General features: G+C 42.1%; 1 protein-coding gene across 2 annotated transcripts in view; it reads left to right on the top strand.

Moving 5' to 3' along the window:
* Nucleotides 1-3164: 3164 nt before the first annotated feature.
* Nucleotides 3165-23566, top strand: part of LOC124145191 — a 40094-nt gene continuing 19692 nt past the window's right edge. Inside the window, exons 1-2 of one of the 2 annotated variants that reach the window (XM_046514889.2) lie at nt 3165-3253; nt 8052-8337. In XM_046514889.2, coding sequence (XP_046370845.2) covers nt 8080-8337 — 258 coding nt within the window. In that variant the 5' untranslated portion in view covers nt 3165-3253; nt 8052-8079. Of the gene's footprint in view, nt 3254-7850; nt 8338-23566 lie in introns of those variants that run through there. The other variant, XM_046514880.2, reaches the window with a different exon arrangement.

The raw sequence follows: 23566 nt of genomic DNA, 5'->3' as shown, positions 1-23566 counted from the left end.
TGAGACCTGCATCACTTCGGGCTTTCCTCCCTACATTAAGCTGCCAATCCGTGATATAACTGGAATACTGTTAAAAGCAACGTTAAACCCAACTCACTCACTCACTCGCTCACCCACTCACTCACTCCTGGACTCAGTGTTAGTCTACATATATACTGATGGAAACGAACAATGGAAACTATAGGGAAATAAGCTTTAATTCTGTACATTTTAAATAGCGCGTATACAAATTCAACACATGTCAGAAACAAATGTTGAAATGTGTTTTTGAGCATTGGTTCAATGCATTGTACATTTTGGTGGACAAGGCATATCATTTTATTATGTCTAAAACTAGGAGTTCTCTTATTTATTTCCATCAGTATATTTCATGAATCAGTGGCATGTCCAAGAAAAAATGTTCAAGATTCATAATGGTATAGGAGATTTATTTGACAAAAGGTGTGTTTACTTTGATAAAGTCAGAGATTCTACATACAGTTAAACGGTGAAATTGGATTTTCTTAGAAAACCAGAAATATAGAAAGTTGCAAATTATTTTTTTTCAACCTTCTCTATATATTGGGTTCTGAATTGTGGTGCAAAAATTCATCTTTTTGTTAATCAAAGATAACAGACAGTTATGGTTTGTAACGATCTGTTGAATATTCAAATGACCTGACACTTTCGGATGTGGGGGCAATCAATTCAGGCGGGTAGGACGAAAAAATAAACAACCTCCAATATCAAATGTTGTTTTTGATTTCCTCATAATTCACTGTGTTTTGAAGTAATAATATAAACTTTCAACAGGTTTTTATTATAGTATTTTAAATAATTTAAATGATGATTATGGTTTTTTTTAATTTACTTATTTTTGGTCGGCGAAAAAAATAGAACATTGCCCTTTATTTTCTTTCATATTTCAATATTTTGTAGTCACCGGATTCGTAAACCAAATATAAAAAAACAAGGTCTGGGTTGAAATTATATACTCAACAACGAAAGTTCCTGTGACACCAATGTTTTAGTGTAATTTTTAAACAAGTAAAGTTTGGTTTTCAATATTGTAGTACATGCATGGAATCAAGTCACAAAAACGCAACTGCTACAGAAAAGCATGCATTCCATGCAAAAGTTGACATTTATGCAAGACCCATGCATTTCAATACCCAAGAATGGGTATAAAAACATGTGCGTTAAAGGGATTCCATATGCATTGTTTAGCATCGTGCTGACAACAACCACTCAGAAAAACAACAAAATTACGCAATTATTCAACATTACGAAATGCCACGCCTGTCCGAAGATGAACGTCTGCGAGCCATTGGTATGCTTGAAGCAGGATCGAGTCAACGTGATGTTGCAAGACAATTTAACGTCCACAGAAACACCATTTGGTGTTTATGGCAACGTTGGCAACAGACAAATGCAGTCAGAGACCATCCTCGGAGTGGCAGGCCACGAGTAACCAATACTCGACAAGACAATTGGATTCGAACAACACACCTACGAAATCGATTCCAGCCAGCAACAGTGACTGCAAGAAGCATCCCTGGCTTTCGACGAATATCTTCACAAACCGCACGTCGCCGCCTCAGATGTGCAGGGATTGTCGCCAGAAGACCCGCCAGGCGTCCCATTTTGACAGGAAACCACCGTCAAGCACGTCTACAATGGTGCAGACAGCGTCTACGCTGGACGGCCATGCAGTGGGGACAAGTCCTATTCACTGACGAGTCTCGTTTTCACCTCAGCCACAGCGATGGACGGATTCGCTTACAGCGCACGTAACATCCCCAACTTAAGTAAGTAAGTAGGTATGGGGTGAAAATGTGGTTGTGATAGGAATAGTGTGTGAGTGACGCTTTTAACAGTATTCCAGTTATATCGCGGCGTGTCAGCTTAATGTGAGAGGACAGCCCGAAGTGATGTAGGTCTCAGACGGTTACCACTTCGGTGAAACCCACGAGAACGGGTATGGTGCTGACAAACCTAGAAACATAATCGGGGCGAACCGGGATTCGAAACCACAGTCATAGGTTTCTGGCGTGCCCAAGGGACGCAACTCCGCACAGCGAATCGCGGCGCCTTAGACGACTGGGCTACCCGTGTCCCCTGATAGTAATACAGTATATCCTCACCACAGCCCATGATGACCAATAACATCATTATTGGGATATTGCGAGAAATAAAAAAAACACGTCCTTGTTATTAATTGATATTGAGAGTGAGTGAGAGTTGATGCCAGATGGGCACGAGGGGGTCATCAGGTTGCAACAAACCAATGTATTCACCCATGAATGTCGTCCTCTCCGCACTTTCGGATAAAACTGAATGTAACGCTCCCGGAACTATGCATCTTCCCGAGTCAAGGGAGTTAACTGACCTTTACAGTTAGTTAACTCCCTTGCTTCAGGAAGATGGGTACCATGCAGAATTGAAACATGGCTCTCTGGAACAACGTGTCTGAATCGGACGAGATAACCGCACGCTTTATATAACCACCGAGGTATCAACACAACACCCGATACACCGGCACTAAACCAAACAGAATGTGCAGAATATGTCAGTCTGATAACTTGTCATGTTAACGTTAGTCTGACTATATGTGTTTAACGTTTACTCTGTGGTTTCTATTGTTCAAGTTGGATATTTTCCATTCTGTAATATAGACCAAAAGTATCGTATAAATTTGATTTTACCAGTTTTCGATCCATATACAAACAGCTTAAGAAGTTAACCTCAATTAACGTGTTCGTCACATGATGTTGGTATTAGCGCTGTCAATCACGTTTCAGTCCCGCATTGCTGTTACAGTAATCTCCCTGTATTATCTAATATGATATCCATGTTCCATTGATTGTACGATATCTTCTGCCTTTAATAAGCACACAGTGTCATCAAGTTCCTTATCGCCGTCTTCAACCACAGACTTTTCCTGAAATTATGTAACATCCATGAAATGTGACAGGTGGTCGATTATGTATATTTCAGTCCTGTGAACGTTAACAATGTCAACGAAACGGAAACCATACCTCCCAAGTTGTGTATATTCCACACGTGTTAGGAAATGTCAGTCATTACTTGGTAATGGCATGGTTAATCGGCATAATTCTTCTAATTGGGCTCGCTAGTACTGTGACATTTTATAATTGTGCTTGGTTAATATGTTAATATCAAGAATACCACACGTGGGAGAGAGCCTTTTCATGTTTCAGGCTTCTCACATTAACCATCCCAGACGGACTACACCGGTGGAGTTTATACAAAGGTAGGTTAGCTGATTTGGTAACGTGGGTTTGATTAGATAAGATCTGATAAGATAATATATATTGCAGAAACATTCCTTTACGGAACCGATGCAATATTGTTGACAAAACATCACACACACACACACACACACACACACACACACACACACACACACACACACACACACACACACACACACACACACACACACACACACACACACACACACACACACACACACACATACAAACACAAAAACACGGTAGTATAACTGTTGACTGTGATTATCGTTCGTTAGCAAAGGCTTAAAGGCTATTGAGACTCCAGCCTCTCTTACCCAAGCCTCGAACAGAGAATATGCTATATGTGCCTCTCTGTGCATTCAAACATTCCTTTTATTTGATTTTATAAGAATCATTTATGTATTTATTCTATATTTATTTATTGAAAGATAACACATATCTCTTATCTTATCTTATCTTATCCTAAGTATACAAGGTATTGTACATGTTCTGAGACACTTTGCTGGGAAGGCCGAATGGTTCATTCTTGGTGTCGCCCTGTGATATGGCTGAAATATTGCTGAACGCGACGTAAATACATATTCACTTACGCATTCTACGAAGGCATAATGTTCATAATCAGTCGAAGCAGTTGGTCCGCTTATTAATATGTAAATAGTCATTCATACATGTATATTTCAAATTTTCCTTATAGGGAAAGGGACATTATTCAGAAAAAAACACCTCTTTTTTTATAGAAGCCGCTGCTATGGATATAATGTTCGTTTAAAAATGTGTAATTTCCAACAGGAAATTATTTGTCCTTTTTTCTCCGTTATGTTTGTAAATGTATCCTGAAAAAAATAACCAGCGTTTGAACTTGATGTAACTTTACTTTGGTCCTGACATTTTGAAGCACCGAGCCACCGAGCCCTTCGTCTCTGTTGACGTCAAATGCCCGTGGTTCATCCACACTGTCACGATTGTAGCTATAATAGGTCTCCGCTTGATGGCCGTTGACGACAATATTTATGGTAGCGTTCAAAATGTCAAAAGTTTGTGGCTACATGTGAGATTATCAGTAAATTGAGACGGAGTCAGAGGAAGGGGTTACTCACAGTGAGTTACGCATACCGAATACGTGTGTCATGCATCGTGAACTCTGTCAAATACTACGGATGTCCCTCCGGCATGACTGAGACCTAGGATTCTGTGTTCGAACCAAGATTTGCCCTGATTATGTTTCCAGGTTTGTCAGCGCCACACCCGTGGGTTTCACTATACTGGTAAACGTGTAAGACCTGCATTACTTCCACATCAAACTGACCCGCCATGAGCCGTCGGTTCGATCCCCGGCCGCGTCATACCAAAATGCGTTAATAGATGGTACTTGTTGTTAACCTGCCAGGCGCTTGGCATTAAGGGGCTAAAACAAGGACTAGTCGGTTCGGAGTCTGTATGATGTGTCTGAGTGGGGTGTTCATGTTAAACTGGTGTATCAGTGAGCTAGCACTGTAACATCGGCATAAGACTAACACACACACACACACACACACACACACACACACACACACACACCTGCATGCACGTCGCTATATGAGTGCAATAATCTTGGACGCGACGTTAAACCCAATTTCACCTCACCTCACCTCACCTCACCTCACCTCACCTCACCTCACCTGCCATGATACCACTAGTTGATACAAAACGGCATGAATATAGGACATCTGATAAGAAATAATCATGGCGACCTCCACGATATAATGTTCTGGTAGTCATGAGTGTGTATAAGAGCTCTTACTTTTCATTGATGTTTAAATTCAAATATTTCAAATAATGATCGGAAACAGCTTCATGAAATGAAAGGACAGGCCTTGCAACACTTATATAATTTCCTTCCGCCCTTAATAAGGCACTTCACAATGAGAGATGTTAACATTGGTCATTAATATCAGATGACTTTGAGGGATGCTGCTACATTGTAATGATGGAGGCAGGCTATGTTGATGGGATGTCCACATTCTGATCTGCAGGCACGGATACAGATGTGTAGTGATGGTGTATATACGTGTGTGCGTGTTATAAAAGAACGAAGGAAGGGATGGAGGAAGGAAGGATTGAAGGAAGGATTGAATAAATGAAGGAAGGATTGAATAAATGATGAAGGATTGAAGAAAGGAAAGGAGGAAGGAAGGAAGGACTGAAGGAAGGGGGGAGAAAGGAAGGATTGAAGGAGGATTGAAAGAAGGAAGGATTGAAGGGAGGAAGGAAGGGAAGGAGGAAGGATTGGTGGAAGGAAAGATTGAAGGAAGGATTGATGGAAGGAAGGATTGAATGAATGAAGGAAGGAAGGATTGAAGGGAGGAGGAAAGATTGAAAGAAGGAATGCATAGGGGAAGGATTGAATGAATGATGGAAGCATTGAATGAAGGATTGAATGAATGGATGAAGGAAGGAAGGATTGAAGGAAGGATTGAATGGATGATGAAGGAAGGAAGGAAGGATTGAATGAATAAACATATTAAAGGGGTTATAAATGAGAAGGATGTTTTCCACATATTAAATACGCTATATGACAGGGCATCCTTCTCTTATATAGATGAACAGAAATAAGACTACACACATTTAAATTGTAGAATGATGTTTATGGAGGTGGTCAATCAAATGCTTCACCTTTTAAAAATATACCATTAAATGTTATGTCATTTTACGTTGTGTACACGCTTTGGGTTACTTCAGAGAACATGCGTTATTTCATACCATAAACATTCTCCACATTTTAGCTGTTCCCTTACTTCTTTTCAACAATATAGGTATTTAGTTGGAAGAAACTCACAAACCATTATTTATGTGCATGTTTTCGGCGGGGGGGATGTTACACGGAGTAGAAAAAATGATTGACATTTTGTAATCCTTTCGTCTGTGTTAGCTTATTGACAGACCAGATTAGCCAACAGGGGACGTGTCAATATCAAAAGAGACAGAATATTTACGCCATTGTTGAACACACAAAAGAACACACACAAACAATTGTCCATATAATGGCTTATTTCATATCAGACCCGTGAAGATCCGGGTTACAATTGGTCTTCAGCAACCCATGATCGGGTGGTCAGGCTTGCTGACTTGGTTGATGCATGTCATCGTATCCCAACAGCGTGCATCGATGCTCATGATATCAATCACTGCATGTCTGGTCCAGACTCGATTATTAACAGACCGTCATACAAATGGAATATTGCGTTCAACAACAAACAAACAAACAATATTTCATTCCAAAATCTATTGTGTGGTGAGGTGTTGTGAGGAGAGGTGAGGTGAGGTGAGGTGAGGTGAGGTGTGGTGCGATATGGTAAAATGAAGTTTAATGTCGCGTTCATGATTATTGCACTAATATAGCGACGTGTGTGTATGCGTGTGGCTGCTTGTGCTAGTCCGGACTCGTGACGGCTTTATACTGCTAACCCAATAAGATACCATGCCGCAGTTTAACATGGATGACCCGCTCAGACACAGTATACTGACTCCGAGCCGACCAATCCCCGTTTTAACCCCTAAATGCCGAGCGCCCCGCCAGGCTGAGTAACAACAAGTAGAATTTTTTTACGTCTTTTATTATGACGCGGCAGGGGATGGAACCCTCGACCTCCCGCTCTCTGGGAGTCGCTCTATCCACTAGACCACGGAGGCATATGGTCCCTCTATCAATACACTTCTGATACTCTCACACGCTGCATGTCCAACAGTTACAAAGCAAAGGGATAGCTAGAGGAGTGTTAGAATCAATCACCACCCTAAGATAAGCCTTCTCAGATGAAAGACATGTGCCGGAGATGAAAGCTACTTGTGTTTAGCTGCTTTACTGACCGCAAACTGGACATGCAATAGCCGCAGTAAGTGACCAACCATATCATCGCCATCTGCCATTTGTCAGAGGCGTCGTAAGACGACCACAGCCGTTGTCCGGTTAATTGCTTTCCGGACAGTCCGGCCGGGTTAACGGATTTAAACGATGGTGGGTGGGGCCGCCGAAATAATTACGCGTGTGTTGACAGAAGGAGGATGTGCTTGCCCGGTAGAGATATAGTCTGAATATTGGGTCTTGTCATGCTTGTGTTTTTAATTCGAATCAATGTATGGAGTAAAAAGCCTGTCGGCCAACGCCAGCTGTGAACGTGTCTTACAGTGAGAATGGATTCATGCCTTTCAACGCGTTTCGATCATGTTTTGTTGGTTGTAAAACGTGTTGCGATCGGCGAATAGAAGGAAATGCCGTCTTCAGTATAAACTCTTTGTAGACACGGAGTAGCTAGAGACTGTGTGCTATGTTGATTTACTTTTCTTGTCGCTATGGTATGATTATTGGCACATGCGTCACTTTATTACACTCAGGCATGAATGAAAGGGAATGAAATCTGGGAACGTTTTTTTTACGCGTAGTATATGATTTTCTACCGTTGACATATTTTTCACACATGTTTGACGACAAGTAGCTGGAAAGTTCTTGACCTCGAGACTTGACTGACATACGTAAAACACTTCGCGTACTTCTAGGATTCCCTTTTCCCGCCATTCCCAACCCGGCCTGGCATCATATCGTCTGCTTACACAGTAGCAGACGAGCTGGCATACAGGCAGCAGGAGATATCGGGTTCCACGTGTGGAATCTCCTCGTCCAGGCTAGGAGAGGCTCACTTGCTTTCAGCAGAGACGGAGAGAGTTCTCCAGCTTTCTTCTATTCGCTCATGAGACTCGGAGAGCTAAGTTCAGTTCATCTTCGCTCGGTGTTTGTGGAGCTGTTTAATTTCTCTTCAGGTCTGTGAACTTCCAGTGATAACAATTGATGGAAGCTGCACCGTATGATAACGTGGAGTTCCCGGTCAGAAAGCCAGGCACAGGGACGTGGCCTGGACCGGGACAAAACGCCGCGGCGACCTCTTCGTCGGTAAAGACAGTGCATGTGCAACAGTCGACTGCGAAGGACGGGAGAGTGGGATCCAAGTTGGCCCCACTCATGGAAAGTATGGAGGTAGCGGAATCGGAAGATCAGAGGATGCAGGCAAAGATGTTCCACTCTTCACAGTTAGGATCCCATTCAACGGTAAGATCGATATTTCAAATGAGGACGTTAGGGGAGCTGTGGCGATTAATCAGTTACGCGAGTTTCTGACAGCTATGTTAACCAACAGCATTCAAAAAATAATTTGTTTGTGAAATCCATCTTCGTCCTACCATGTCTTTATGTTTCATTTCCTTTTACTGTTGCGTACGTTGATATCATACTTTTGAAAAACGTTCTACGGGTAAGTCAGAGGTCACGAGGTTTTATGGAACAAGCGAGTGTATTACTGTATAACGATATAAACATTTGAAATTGTCAGGCTTTCACTTGTACTGGGAGTGGCAATGTTCCTGATGTGCTGTGAGTGAATCATTCCCTTCATTTTTAGACAGGCGTGCCCTTTATATATTACATATATCAGTTGCAATTTCCGAACTTCTGACGTTGTAATTTAAACAAGAAATGTCAAATAAAACCCTATACTCCATGTGTCCCGTACAAATAACTACATTCCACTCCACCCTACTCCACTCCGGTCCGCTCCATACTTCTCCACCCAAATTCACCCCTTCCTACTCCACTCCACTCCACTCCACTCCACTCCCACTCCACTCCCACTCCACTCCACTCCACTCCACCCTACTCCACTCCATCCTGCTCCACACCAATCCACCCCACCCCAACCCCAACCCCCCCGCTCCACTCCAATCCACCCCGCTCCACTCCAATCCAATCCACCCCACCCAACACCACCCCGCTCCTCTCCACTCCGCTCCACTCCACTCCACAGGAACTCGTTATTGGTCAGTAAATAAAATCTGTACCCCATATACGTGCATACGTATTTACTGACGAATAATGAATTCATGTGACTCCACACCTCTCCGCTTTATTCCGCCAGATCCTGATATATCTATTATAGAAAAACACCTCGTCTAGACAATACCATGCGAAACGATAACTCGTCACATGTGCACACTATTTTATATAGGCATCCGTAGTGGTTCATGTAAAGGATACAGATAAACCAATGGTATATCATTGCAAGAACCAAGCATGACATATCTGAAATACACGACACAACACAGACACGTACATTGCAAACCCTGCAGACCCAATAATCATGCCTTTCACAAGGTAAAAGCAATTGGCAAGTAACACCACATGTCGAGCAGCACGCCGGTAGTTGCCAGATCGTGTTGTCTCAACACTACATATACCATCCACACGCTGTACTCGCCATCACAGGTGGCCATGTGGGTTGTGTCTGGGGTCACCGATACACGCCACCCTGCTGCGCGGACTTGCCCGGGACCCTCAGTTATATAGAGGGGCATCCACTCTCATCATAGGGCGTATTTTTCAGTTCTGGGTCACCTGCCTTATAATTTCATGATTAACGACTTCAATTAGCAGAATAATCGGAGAGTTATTTTACGTCAATGCCAACATTCGCCATTAGAAAGTTCTTTGACTGAAAGAGAAAAGTGTTAGATCAAGGAACTGTGTTTTGGAACCGGAGTGGTTATATTTGTAAAGAAAGCTGTTGTTATGAAGGATTTAAATTAAGAAGCCACTAAGCACTATTTTAATGAAGGGTCAATGATAAATACACACAAATATAATCATTTTGGACTATCAGAAGAAAACAAATACATCCAAACGTGCCAAGCTAAACTATTTCAAAATACCCTGCTTGGGTCAAGTTTCAACCAGGAGGCACCTGCTTGGGTCATAGGACGAACTATATCAACCAGAGGCATTTGTCTGGGCCATGTATATTAATCAGGGAGCACCTGCTTTGGTCATGGGGTCAACTATTTCGAACAGTGAGCACCAGTTTGGGCCATAGGCCCAATTAGTTCAATCAGAGGACACCTGTTTGGGTCATAGTTCCAAACATTCCATACAGGTGACATATGCTTGGGACAATAGGTCAACTATTTCACCCAGAGTGCACCTGTTTATATCACCGGGCCAACTATTTCAGCCAGGGGGCAACTGCTTGGGTCATAAGGCCAAATATCTTTAAACCAGGGGGCACCTGCTTGGGCCATAGGACTAACTATATCAACCAGGGGCATTTGTTTGGGCCATAGGGCCAAATATATTAATCAGGGAACACATGGGTTGGTCATGGGGTCAACTATTCCAAACAGGGAGCACTAGCTTTGGCCATGGCACATGCTATGTCATACAGGGTGCACCTGTTACAAGGCCAACTGTTTCAGACAGTGACAACTGCTTGGGTCCTAGGGTCAACTGTTTCAACCAGGGTCACCTGCCTAGGTCATAGGACCAAGTACTAGTCTATCAATCAGGTGGCACCTGCTTGGGTCCTAGGGTCAACTATTTTAACCAGGGGGCACCTGCCTAGGTCACAGGACCAACTACTAGTCTATCAATCAGGTGGCACCTGCTTTGGTCAAAAGGACAACTGTTTCAACCAGGGGGCACCTGCCTAGGTCATATGACCAACTTCTAGTAGATCAATCAGGTGGGACCTGCTTTGGTCAAAGTGACAACTGTTTCAACCAGGGGGCACCTGCCTAAGTCATAAGGCCAAGGATTTCAACCATACAGGGAAGACCTGTTGAAAGCACAAGCATCAACTACCTAATGGCAAGGTATTTTGAAACAGGGAAACCAGGATTTTCGTTATTTTCCGTTCGGCCCAGGGACTCTTTTTCAAAGCTTTTGTCACAGACTGTAATTATTCACCAAGTAAGCTTTCTTTTTCTGCTTGACGGCAACCAATCCCACCAAAAGGGCGTCTATTTTCTCCCGTAATGTAAGATACAAATGTCGTGGCGACATATGGTATAAGGTTGATGTGTGGCGTGGCATTTGAGGCCCAGCAACACCAGCCATGTCCAAGACCTTTCGCAGAACCAGTAGCAGACTTATTCGATGCTATGTCAATAAACCACTTATGCCCAATCTTACCACTGTCGGATACAGCAGTTGCATTCATCTCGTTATGTCTGGCATTAATTACCAAGGTTAGGATCAATCTGCATGTAGACTGACATCTAGTACCAGAAACACAGTAATCGTATTAATGAATATATATCTACAAAGTAGAACATAAAATCCAATGGTGCCCAAATTTCAGGCCTATAGCTGAGGAAATCGAGACTTGCCAAATCATTCTAGGTTGAGTTGGATTCATTTGTAATATATTATCTAGGGTCTGGGAGATAGACTAATCTGCAAGGTGCCCGAATGTTCGCTTTCATAATCTCAGGAGCCAAATGTTTCTTACACAGGTCCTAAGATGTTCTGATGATGACAAATAAGTCTACTCTGCTGTACTTGATTGGTATCGAGAGGTCGCGAGGTGCAACCTGCGGTTAAATATGTCAGACAGTGTTTGACACACAATGAGGAGGGGTGCGAGTGAGCTCATCTCCGCCTTGGAGAGTTAAATCATGGTATGTATTGTTCACGTGGAAGGAAATCAGAAAGAGCGACAGGCCATGGGGGTTTACAACTTAATAAAACACTCGAACTGACAAGGAACATTATTGAAGCGATTCTGGGATTCGAATTCGCAGATCCTGGCTTGTCAAAGGGCCGCATTTCAACACAACCTACAGTTGACATTAATAACAAAAATCTTTTTTAACATCCACATAGCAGTTATTCTTATTGTACCGATTTTGAATGGTCACTGTCATAAATGGATTTTTTGTGTAATTTTCTGATCTAACAGTGAAGGAGCAGTGGGGTAGCCTAGTGGTAAAAGGGTTCGCTCGTCACACCGAAGACCCGGGTTCGTTTTTAGCACTATTCCAGCAATATCACGGCGGGGGTCACCAGAAATAGGCTCCACACATTGTACTCATGTGGATCCTCAACACGAAGAGAGAACACAGCGATATGCGCGTTTTTTTCACAGTCTGCAATTTAGTAAACTCGTTGTAAACGTACGCGCATCACATTAAAACGTTAATAACTGCCCTAACCTAACAGAATACGTAGGTACCGAAATTCCGCTTGTCTCGAAGTATAGACAACTATATGCATTCGCGATGGCCATGGACAAGTTAGAGTTCACAGTTTACAAATGTTACCTGCTTTGGAAACTACACGTCCTTTAACCTAGAAACTGTTCTCCTTTGAACTTGGGAAGTATGCTTTTTGTACCTGTGATCATCATCATCATCATCATTATTATTATTATTATTATTATTATACAGAATCAAATAACGTCCAGCCATTCTGTCTCATGGTTTAGACACCCATAACTCGGAATCAGTTGGCTGAATAGAGCCATTGTGGTAATATAACGGTGTTATGGCCTATTATATCAAACCGCGTCGTCTTCAGTGAAGGATATCCCTCTTGACAAGTATATTTCTTCATCAAAGGATTTATTCTCTGGCAAACTAGGACGTAATTATCCCTTGCTGGGAGGCGTTGGACTGCCCAGGCCGGGGAGTCCCGGATCAATAATAACTGTCCCTGGGGACGTATGATTCCATCACATTGCATCACAATGAAATGTAGAGTAGCTCCTGAGTACTGAAGGGACATTATACACTTGCACAGGTCTCTAATGAAATAAATATTAGTTTAAATCCCAATTCCCCGATGATGTAAATGTTATGAACATGTTGTCACTATAAAGGATTGGCGTCCTTCTTGTCCGTTTATTTAGACTTGCCGAATATAAGGATAGAATTACTATACATCCATAGACCTATCATTCAGTACAGCCTTGGAGCAAGGCTAGGGACACTGCACCCCAGCATCATTCCCTGTCACTTTGAATTACGAACTGACCTTGTTATTTGGTTCTATGTAACTTCGTCTCAGGCCTCCATTGTCTCACAGCTATTCAATCTCATTACCATCTCATCGGAGATGGCTGTCTTGTTTATACTGATTTAGCATAGTTGCGTGAACGCATTAATGTTGTCATACAAAGTGGTGGTACGCCCACCCGCGTACACACGCACACATTCACACAAAGGGATATTGCGCCAATGATTTGCTGAGCTGGAATAGTTTTATTTCGGACAATTTCACTTTGAACGGTGCCGTTCGGATATAATCATAATCCTCCAAGACATTAAGTCTTTAAAATAAACTTTTAAAATAATACAAAATTGTCTTTTATATATAATAGAAAAGAAAACAGATAATCTCTTCATTTTCTTGAAACTGAAGAAAAATGATTTGTCAAAGTAGTGTAGACTTGCTTGGTATATACAGGTAGTTTTGTGTCAGGATTAGACTAACATTTAGTCTCCGAAATCTTATATTACACAATATCCTCCTGACTCTAAAAATAAAATAAAAAAATTCCCTATCCTGATTTCATATGCTGTGGAATAGAGCTTGCTCGAGCTGGCTAGACTTGCTTTTGTATGCTTTTCTAGATAAAATAAATATATTCCACGGTCATGGTGCAGGACTATGTCAGGGCCTGTATGAGAGGCTACATCCTCCAGGAGAGGAGCCTTTCTTCAGAGTGAGTGAGTGAGTTGGGTTTAACGCCGCTTTTAACAGTATTCCAGTTATATCACGGCGTGTCAGCTTAATGTGGGAGGAAAGCCCGAAGTGATGCAGGTCTCAGACGATTACCACTTCGGTGAAACCCACGAGCACGGGTATGGTGCTGACAAACCTAGAAACATAATCGGTGCGAACCGGGATTCGAACCCACAATCATAGGTTTCTGGCGTGCCCAAGGAACGCAAATTCTGCACAGCGAATCGCGGCGCCTTAGACGACTAGGCCACCCGTGCCCCCCTTTCTTCAGAGGCATCGTGACTGAGGAACCTGTCTCCTTTGTTTGAGTAGTGTTCATTACATGATAGATGTACCCTCATTTCCAGACAACCACTGTATTCGAAACGAGAGCATGATCAGCTGATTGACTGCCCAGTACGATTGTTGCCATTTCAAGTCTTTAAGGCCACTTGTCCAGTTAGATTTATTTCCCCAATAATTGTAGGTCAAACGATTATTTCGCACCAATTGACACCAGTTCACCCAAAGTAGGAAGGTAATTTGGTTTCAGGGTAAAGAAATCCACAGGAAAAAGCCGAACCAGTAGCATCACATAAAATAACAAATACGGGTCACTGCTTGAGAGATTGTTTTCTTAAGTTATCAAATTGCATAAAACGTTGTATATGTTTTTCAAAACTCTATAATCGGATTAAGTCGTGGCAGTATTCCTTAAACGGAACATCAACTTTGTGCTCCTAAATACCGACTAGATAACATGGTTCTTCTGACGTTAGACCTTATCTCAGTGATGCACTGCAAGCATGTTTGGCGAGGTTGACTGCGGGCGGGTAGTGTTACACTACCTGAGCTTGTAGGTCTCTTCGCTGGCAATAATCATATGATATATATCTGTAAACAACCGTGATGTTTCTGTACAGAACATCAGACAATGACATAGTGTGACATAGGGTGCCATGTGATGTTGGTATGTGTGTCATGTGATGTTGGTATGTGTGTCATGTGATGTTGGTATGTAAGCTGTCTGATCGTCTTTGACTGTATTTCTAGAGGTGTTGGATTATACAGGGTGGTCCTCATGCAACACCTGCCTAAGTAGCACAACGTTTTCGTTGTTAGACTTGCACAAGTCTCTAAGGCAATACTTATTAGTTTAAATCATAATTTCTAGATGATATAAATAATAAGAGCATGTTGTCCCTTTAAGGAGACTGGATTCCTTAGACTGGCCACATATCTGGACTTGCCTATTAGGAGGATAGAATTACTACACATCCATGGATTTTTCTTTCAGTACAGCCTTGAAGCAAGGCTAGGTCGTTGTCTCAGCGCTTTGATTGTTTAAGAGGGCCATTAAACTCATGTTCCGGTTAGATATTTCGAGGAATCAATATTAGTTTTCCGTGCTTAATAACTGCCATGGTCTCTGTACACATACAACAGTTCTGTGTGGCAGTATATTTGGCAATATACAGTAAAATACGTTTATAACGAACACGCTTATAACGAACTGACGGATATTACGAACTTAATTTTTGGTTCCCTCCACTTGCTGTATAGACGTTGTATGTATGCTTATAACGAACTACGGTTATAACGAACTTAAATTAGTGGTCCATTTGAGTTCGTTATAACCGTAGTTTACTATATATGATTTAAATATAAAACGTCAACGCCGATCAGTCCCAAGTATCTGCCGAAACAGAAGGATCTATTGGGCGTTAAAGGCACGGTGATAAAAGTTATATGAATGGATCTATGAAAATCAGTGATAACACCAGGTGTTCGCGAACAGGGTAAGCATGTCCTGCTCTACCGGTAGCACCCACCACTAACACAATTTGCATAAAAAAGTAAGTGTTTGTTGCATGACGCCGAACCCAGCAATACCCCTGTTCGCATACGACGGTGGCCTGTAAACAATCATGTCTGGACCTGAGACTTTCTCCGAACCCACAGACAAGTCAATCATATGGTCTTTTGTCTCTGGTCCGTGCTGTTTCACCGCATTTTAAACATCTATGACCTGAATGACTTTGGGCTTTTCTTATCCATGTTTAGCTGAGACACCGTGATATAAAAGTGGCATTCGACTACTCACGGGAAAGACTTTTTCAGCTTGTTAACCAACAGATTGGGTATTAAAGAAAAAGACATACATTATATATCCAGGTATCTACACCTATTGGTTTACGACCGTTGTACCGAGAGGGGAAGTATTAACCGTGGACTATCAACTACCAGGAAAAAGATAGTATACACCCATGTTTGATGGGGGCTTTGAAACAAACAAATGATTATTCGATGGTTTGGTTTGGTTTGCCGCACACTGCAATATTCCAGCTGTATGACGGCGGTATGTAAATAATCGAGTCTGGACCAGGCAATCCAGTGATTGACATCATGAGCATCAATCCACGCAATTGGGATACGATGACATGCATCATCCAAGTCAGCGAGCCTGACAACCCGTTCCCGTTAGTCGTCTCTTTCGACGAGCAAAGTCGCCTTTTACGGCAAGCATCGGTTGCTGAAGACCTATTCTACCCCGGATCTTCACGGGTCTATTATTCGATGGTGATGTATTTGATACAGGCCTTCAAGTTGTCATTTGGGCCTTAAGTTTACAGTGTTTCGGCGACTGTTTTCAGCCCAGTAACGTTTTGACGTGAAATTGTAATTTTTTGGTCAACTTTTAGTGTATACTTTATTTTGCTCAGCTGTTGAGAACGTTTGGCTTCTATCTCATTCAAAAGCTTGTTGACTCTTAAACGTCTTAAAAACTACCTTAACTAATAGATTTCAAATTATTCCGAACGTTGATAAGGAATTCAGCGTTAATTGCATAACGGTATCAGCTTGACCTCACATCCTCAATGGTTCCACTGTGTTCGGGTCTCGTTCTGTGACCTCTGTCCGAGTTTCAGCGTGAGTCATGCTAGCAAAATGAGATAGAAACTATTCCATGAACCATGCCCCAGCGAGTCTATCTCGTCCAGGCTATCTACTGGCACCAAAACCCCCGCCATCGGTAACCTGGAGTATCAGTCTCTGCCAAAGCTGATGTACAGTCCTAATTACTCTGTGGTTATCTGTTGCCCATTTTGCATTTGGACCGTCGGTGCTGTTTGCCTTTATGGCGATATGAATATCTGCTATTAGACTGGCGTTTCGCAAGATCTATCTCGCGTGCTGCATCATGACTTTATATCATTTCATCGTATTAGACTTGCTCTAAGTCTCCAATCATGCTAGGGATATTAAGACGCAAAATACCCGATAAAAAACAAAGTAAGTGAGTGATGGGCCTCGTTCTCCAAAGCGATCTTGGCGCTGAAGGTGATCTTAACTCCATTACTTAACATTGGATTACGATCGTCGTAGCCCTAAGATCGCTTGTGGAACGGAGTTCAGGTCCCCTGTCCTGCAAAGCGATCTTGGCACTGAAGGTGATCTTAACTCCATTACTTAACATTGGATTACGATCGTCGTAGCCCTAAGATCGCTTTGTGGAAGGGAGTTCAGGTGCCCTGTCCTGCAAAGCGATCTTGGCGCTGAAAGTCCCATACTTAACATTGGGTTAAGATCGTCGTAGCTCTAAGATCGCTTTGTGGAACGGGGTTCAGGTCTTTCGCTATTAGAATATTTCATCAATATCTCGTTGGGGAACTCCATGAGAAGCGAAACGAGCGAAAGCTTTATGTGCTAGGCCACCCCTCCTCTCCTAATACAAGATACAAAAAAATCCAATTTTGTACACTTAAAGGCAGAGCAGACACTCCAAGTGTTATTCAACTTGTCCCCAGCTCAGTTTGTGCTCGTGGTTTATGTCTCTTTTTTCAATTTTGATACCACAGGGACAATGTTTTAATGAGATCATAGCAGCCATAGCAGTCATCGTCCATGCAAACCCCGTGATGACCCGGGTTGGAATTGGTCTTCTGCAACCCATGCGTGTCTCCCCCGTGATGACCCGGGTTGGAATTGGTCTTCTGCAACCCATGCGTGTCTCCCCCGTGATGACCCGGGTTGGAATTGGTCTTCTGCAACCAATGCGTGTCTCCCCCGTGATGACCCGGGTTGGAATTGGTCTTCTGCAACCCATGCTTGTCTCCCCTGTGATGACCCGGGTTGGAATTGGTCTTCTGCAACCCATGCGTGTCATAACGGGATCTGGTAGTCAGGCTTAGAGACTTCGTTGATGCATGTCGTCGAATCCCAGTTTCGTCGACCGATCCTCATGATGTCAATCACTGGATTATCGGGTCCAGATTCTATTATTTACAGACCGCTGTCATACAGCTGTCATATTGTTGAGTGCGGCGTAAACAACAAACAAAAACAAGCATGCTGCAAGGTGCCCGGCACCTGCAGCACATTGAATGCACGTGGGACACAGGTGCGCGATGTAATGTATCCGAATGTCAGCACTTAGTTGTAAACATGTCACTCTGGCAATATAACACAAACTGGTCACATCTGGATCTGGGGTCGATTTAACCGAAATAGTGATAGAGCATAACGGACATTCCAGGAAAAGGAAGGACGGAAGCAACTCCTTATGTCAACATGTTTATAGTTTAAGTTGATCTATAGTTTAAATAGTATACGATATGATCGTATCTTCGCCATTTCACTGTTCGTCTTGGGCCAGAGCGACACATGTTTTGACTAATTATCTATATGTTGTGAATTGTACCATTCTATGCAATCCGAAATATGTCTTTGACGGAATACTGTATTAATCTACAACTACAACAATAAAAACGTTTAAAAAATTAATTAATAAAATTAAAAATTATCTATATGTTGTATAAATTTTAATATTCAAGCGACAATGAACCCAAACTATATTTTCATCAATCTATAACAATCTTTCGTCTTTTTTTTCGAGAAGCAAGCTGATTACTCAAAGCTCTTGAATGATCACATGACATTTAATCATCATATGCCTCCATTATTCAAGGCTGTTAACATTCTATCCCGAGTAGGTCTCGAAATGGTGTTTACTTGTATAATTTAATTTCTATCAGTGTAACGGAACCCCAGGCGTCTCAGCCTTATCTTAATGGATGTCATATGTCACGTGATTCAGTGCGTAGATTTCAGCCTCATGTCGCTGTAGGGAGCTCTCCCACAAGCCGGGCAAATCAGTGGAAAGTATATGAGTTAATATTTCATGAATGGAAGTCTGGAATCTCTCTACTCATAATGAAAAAAAGTAACTTACATGTTTTGAATATCCATTATTTTGGAAGTATGCCCTTTTTATTACACCAGGGGAATTCTAAGTCTCATAAGCTATATAGTTAATGAAAACAACAATATTGCATTGTCATAATTATATTTTCATTACGTTGAAGGAATTATTACCCCTATGGTATATTCTTTATAGGATTACTGTCTCTGTGATCCAATTGAAATCCTCTGTCGAGGTCGATGGTTTAATTATTTATTGCATCCGGCCACAGGCAGTATACGTCATTCAGTGAGTGAGTGAGTTGGGTTTATAGCCGCTTTGAACAAAATTACTTGTGAAGTATATCACCTCATGCACTTGAGAGTGGACCAAGGCGTACCATTGAAACACGTGTGTTATATTCTTACAGTGATCTATTGTGTATTGGTGTTGGATCCTAGTCAATTATTTCTTTAAATAAAGATTATGTCAGATTACTCCCTGTAACTCATTTCCAACCACAACCACAATCATAGACCCCTATGATGATCCTCATTATTTCAGCTCTATATATCCAAGTCCTTGTGTTTCATCAAAGTGAACGTCATTCACTCACTCAACCGTTAACTCACTCACTCACCCGTCCACTCACTCACCCACTCACTCTCACCTACCCATCCACCCGCCCACTCACTCATTTACGCGTCCACCCACTCATTCACTCACTCACCTACCCATCCACCCGCCCACTAACTCACTCACTCACTCACTCACCCACTCACTCACTCACTCACTCACCCACTCACTCACTCACCAATCGCCGCAGCTACACCTGTTGTTGAGGCAAACACTTGTCCCTAATTGCTGCAAGTGGTGCTCCTTCATCCGGCCAGCTGATGGTCAAGTGAGGGGCAGATATCCACTGGACGCTGGCAGTTTTATCACCTTGTAATTAACCCTAATTATTGGCCCCAACACGGAGGACGGATGGGCACCTCCCCAGAGTAATAAATCCTTATCTTTAATCTAATCTTTTCTACTTGGTCTCGCTGTGACCCCAAGAGCCTCGTTTTGGGCTGTCCGATACTTGGCCCTGTACTCTGATATTTATGAATTCTGATGGGTATTCAAACGAGGAAACCACTTATTTCATATCATATTTTGTGATATATCCACGTTCGCGCTCTTTTCGTTTGATGTTTCTCCATGAAAGGAATATATCACCCAATTCAACTTGCAATTATGAAAATTATATGTAGTGATCGTCTTCAGCGGATATGATCAAACGTTATCTCAATACGGCATGGCGAGGGTAGTCTCTTTGATAATCCTCGTCGTTTTATTACATTGAGGATTCACAGACTGTATTAAGTTGATGAAACTGCCTCAGAAACATTTTTAGCCTTCAGGCTATTTCCTGTGAGTCATCGTGGTTTGAGTGAGAATACGATGGGAAAATCGTATCACGGTTACGTCATCAAGAATGATGGACTGAGCATATGTCTAATTACTCAAGTATCAAGAGAACCAGTTTGAAAATAATGCACAGTTGTATGTATACCGAACCGAGCACCTGTCTACGGTTATCGCGGTTACGCTATCAACGTACATGCACGGGAAATCCAGTTTGAAAGTAATCACCGTTTTCCATGATGAAAGTGTGTACAGTATTCACAAATTACAATAAGTTATGACTGACTTAACAGCCTTGTCTATTACTAGATGTCAACAGAGTGGAGAAAATCGAACATTACGGAACTAAGTTTCACGTCGATTAATGAAGACCGGCAAAACGTCGGTCCAGGGGTCAAGGCCTGCTCTTTGTCGTGAAGGAAATTGACAATGACTCCATCGTATGACACTTCATTAATAAACATCTTCGGAAGCCCCTTTACGTGACATCCGTGCGGTGTGCCCGGTTATATGTTAAAATTATAATCCCGTCAATTGTAGGGGTACAAACAAAGAGAGATCTTGTACCAAATATGCCCATCTCTCGGGATCTGGTCTAAGCCTTAAGTCTGTGTGGTCTGGCACTGTGCCAGGTAGGAAATCATCAGAGAGTCTTACATTTTGATGTTATCGTTTATTCGAAGACTGTAGTCGGGGCGTTAGTGGTTAAAGCGTTCGCTCGTCACGCCGAAAACCCGGGTTCGATTCCCGACATGGGTACAATGTGTGAAGCCCATTTCTGGTTTCCCCCGCAGGAATATTGATGGAATATTGCTAAAAGCGGCGTAAAACCATACTCATTCACTCACTCACTCACTCACTCACCAGACTCTAGTCCCGCACCATAATGTGAAATATCTGTATTTAATTTGGCCATAACTATGTATATCTACCTCTCATGTCTCTATTTATATTTATTCCCAAATGTAGATAGGTCGCACCTTGCCCTACGAGGGTGTTCTGTTCAATAAAAAAATCGTGATTCTTGATTCTTCTTGATTATTAGATTATAAAATAATGGCAAGTCAAGCTAACTGCATGTGGACGCAATAAAACCAATTAGACTAGAGAAATGTGTTGTGTAATACAATATTCCATAGACCATATGTTGATCAGACTTCAAAAAGCTTTCAAAAAGATTTATGGTAGACATGTGGAGGACATTTCCAAATTTGACGCATCGGTGACAATAATGATGTCCGATGCAATTCCCTTTTTTGACTTGTACCACATGTTCCCATGGGTTTTTTTCAGGTGAACAATTGACTTGCCTTTGCGAGTGTTTGTGACGGGTACCAACGATAGGGCACATACGTTCACGGACACCTGGTATCATCGCTATTTGACAGTGATTCATATGCATACTATGTGTAAAGTAAACAAGAAATTACAATCATATCTGTCAGATCAGTATTTACAGTGTCAGATTTACGTATCAGTGCCATTGATAATACGTCGCCATTGATAATACGTCTGCAGACCACGGTCTTCTAGTTATCGGTCATAAAGAATCAGGTAGTCTGAAAATGACCATATGTTCCAGTGCTCTTATAAGCCTGATTTTGTATCACAGTCACAGAAGACAGTTTAGACAGCGTTAAACTCATCTCATCTGACTCTCATTATCCACTAGTTAAGCTTAGAATTCGAAATTATTGTTGGCGGAACGAGAAAATGACAGAATTGCATGTGGCGTTACGTGATCTTGGATAATAAATTGAGGAGTTGGTAGAGTACATGTAGATTAGTTTGGTCAGAGACCACATACCGACCATCTATATCGGTATATGGTCTCTGGTTTTGTCGGTCTAAAAGGATAATTCAATCAGAAAAGGGTACAACAGAAATACTTTCATAAAATGTAAGGCAAACGTTTTCCAGCATTTGAGATGAATACATGAATTACGTGTGTAGGAAAATGAAGACGTTATTGTCCAGTTTGTTTGCAGAGCAGCGTGGAAGACGTTACAGTCTGTGTAAATAAACTACAGACGGTCAGCTCATTCTACAGTGTCCATGTGGGAGAGTCATTACCTCGGCAGGTGAAAAGAATCAGTTTAGTCTGGGAATATTCCTGGGGCTACACATGGTTCAGTTTGTTTACTCAAGGATCGAATCAGAAACGTGACCTTTGCTACAGCAATACTGGAAACTGGATGACAAACATATGTGTTGAGGGACTGGGTGGGGACGGGTCCAGGGAGGGGAGGGGAGTGGGTGCGTCAGAGTTTAATTTGGGCATTTCAAGAGAAAAACGTAAATTTCATAAATTTTCCTGCAGTGTTAGGGGGCACGGGTGGCCCAGTCTTCTAAGGCGCCGCAATTCGCTGTGCAGAGTTGCGTCCCTTGGGCACGCCAGAAACCTATGATTGTGGGTTCGAATCTCGGTTCGCCCCGATTATGTTTCTAGGTTTGTCAGCACCATACCCGTGCACGTGGGTTTCACCGAAGTGGTAAACGTCTGATACCTGCATCACTTCGGGCTTTCCTCCCACATTAAGCTGCCACGCCGTGATATAACTTGAATACTGTTAAAAGCGGCGTTAAACCCAACTCACTCACTCACTCCTACAGTGTGAAGAGGGGCACGCGTGTTCACTATGAAGCATTGTCTACGATAGTGGTAATGGGTTATCATGGGTTTGTCTGTACCATCTAACCATCAAGGCCGCTTTAAACCTAATTCACTTGAATAACACTTAGTCTGTGAAAACATTTTTTTAATATAATTGTATTTCTTTTCTTCAAAAGAACCTTTCCCCTTCTGTTGTTTTCATTGTGTGGAATCAAGGAAACAAGACTTGGTTTAGTTTGATCTAGACTTCCCTAGGCTTAATGTCAGAAAATATAATGATTATATAAAACTTCATCAGTTATGGGGCAGGGTTATATGCTGCGCCCTGTTGTTTGTTCCTCACTCACAGTGCGTTCTATTGTCATGTTTTATCAATTCATGTTTTGTTTTCATTGAAACTTTCGAGAATGTTGAATGGACTAAAAGTCAATCAAATGACCCTGGGTCGTTGTCATCAGAAGAGTCGGAGTGAGTGAGTGAGTTGGATTTGACACCGTTACTAGAAGCTACAGTGGTAGTTTGTACAAGAATATCGCATGACCTCAATACAATCAAGTGGAATTAATAAATATACCAAAACA

This window comes from Haliotis rufescens, unplaced genomic scaffold (genome assembly GCF_023055435.1).
Source record: "Haliotis rufescens isolate VD_foot unplaced genomic scaffold, xgHalRufe1.0.p SCAF_3, whole genome shotgun sequence".
Lineage (NCBI taxonomy): Eukaryota > Metazoa > Mollusca > Gastropoda > Lepetellida > Haliotidae > Haliotis > Haliotis rufescens.
Note: the sequence above shows the minus strand (reverse complement) of the source record. Positions and strands in the feature narration are given on the sequence as shown.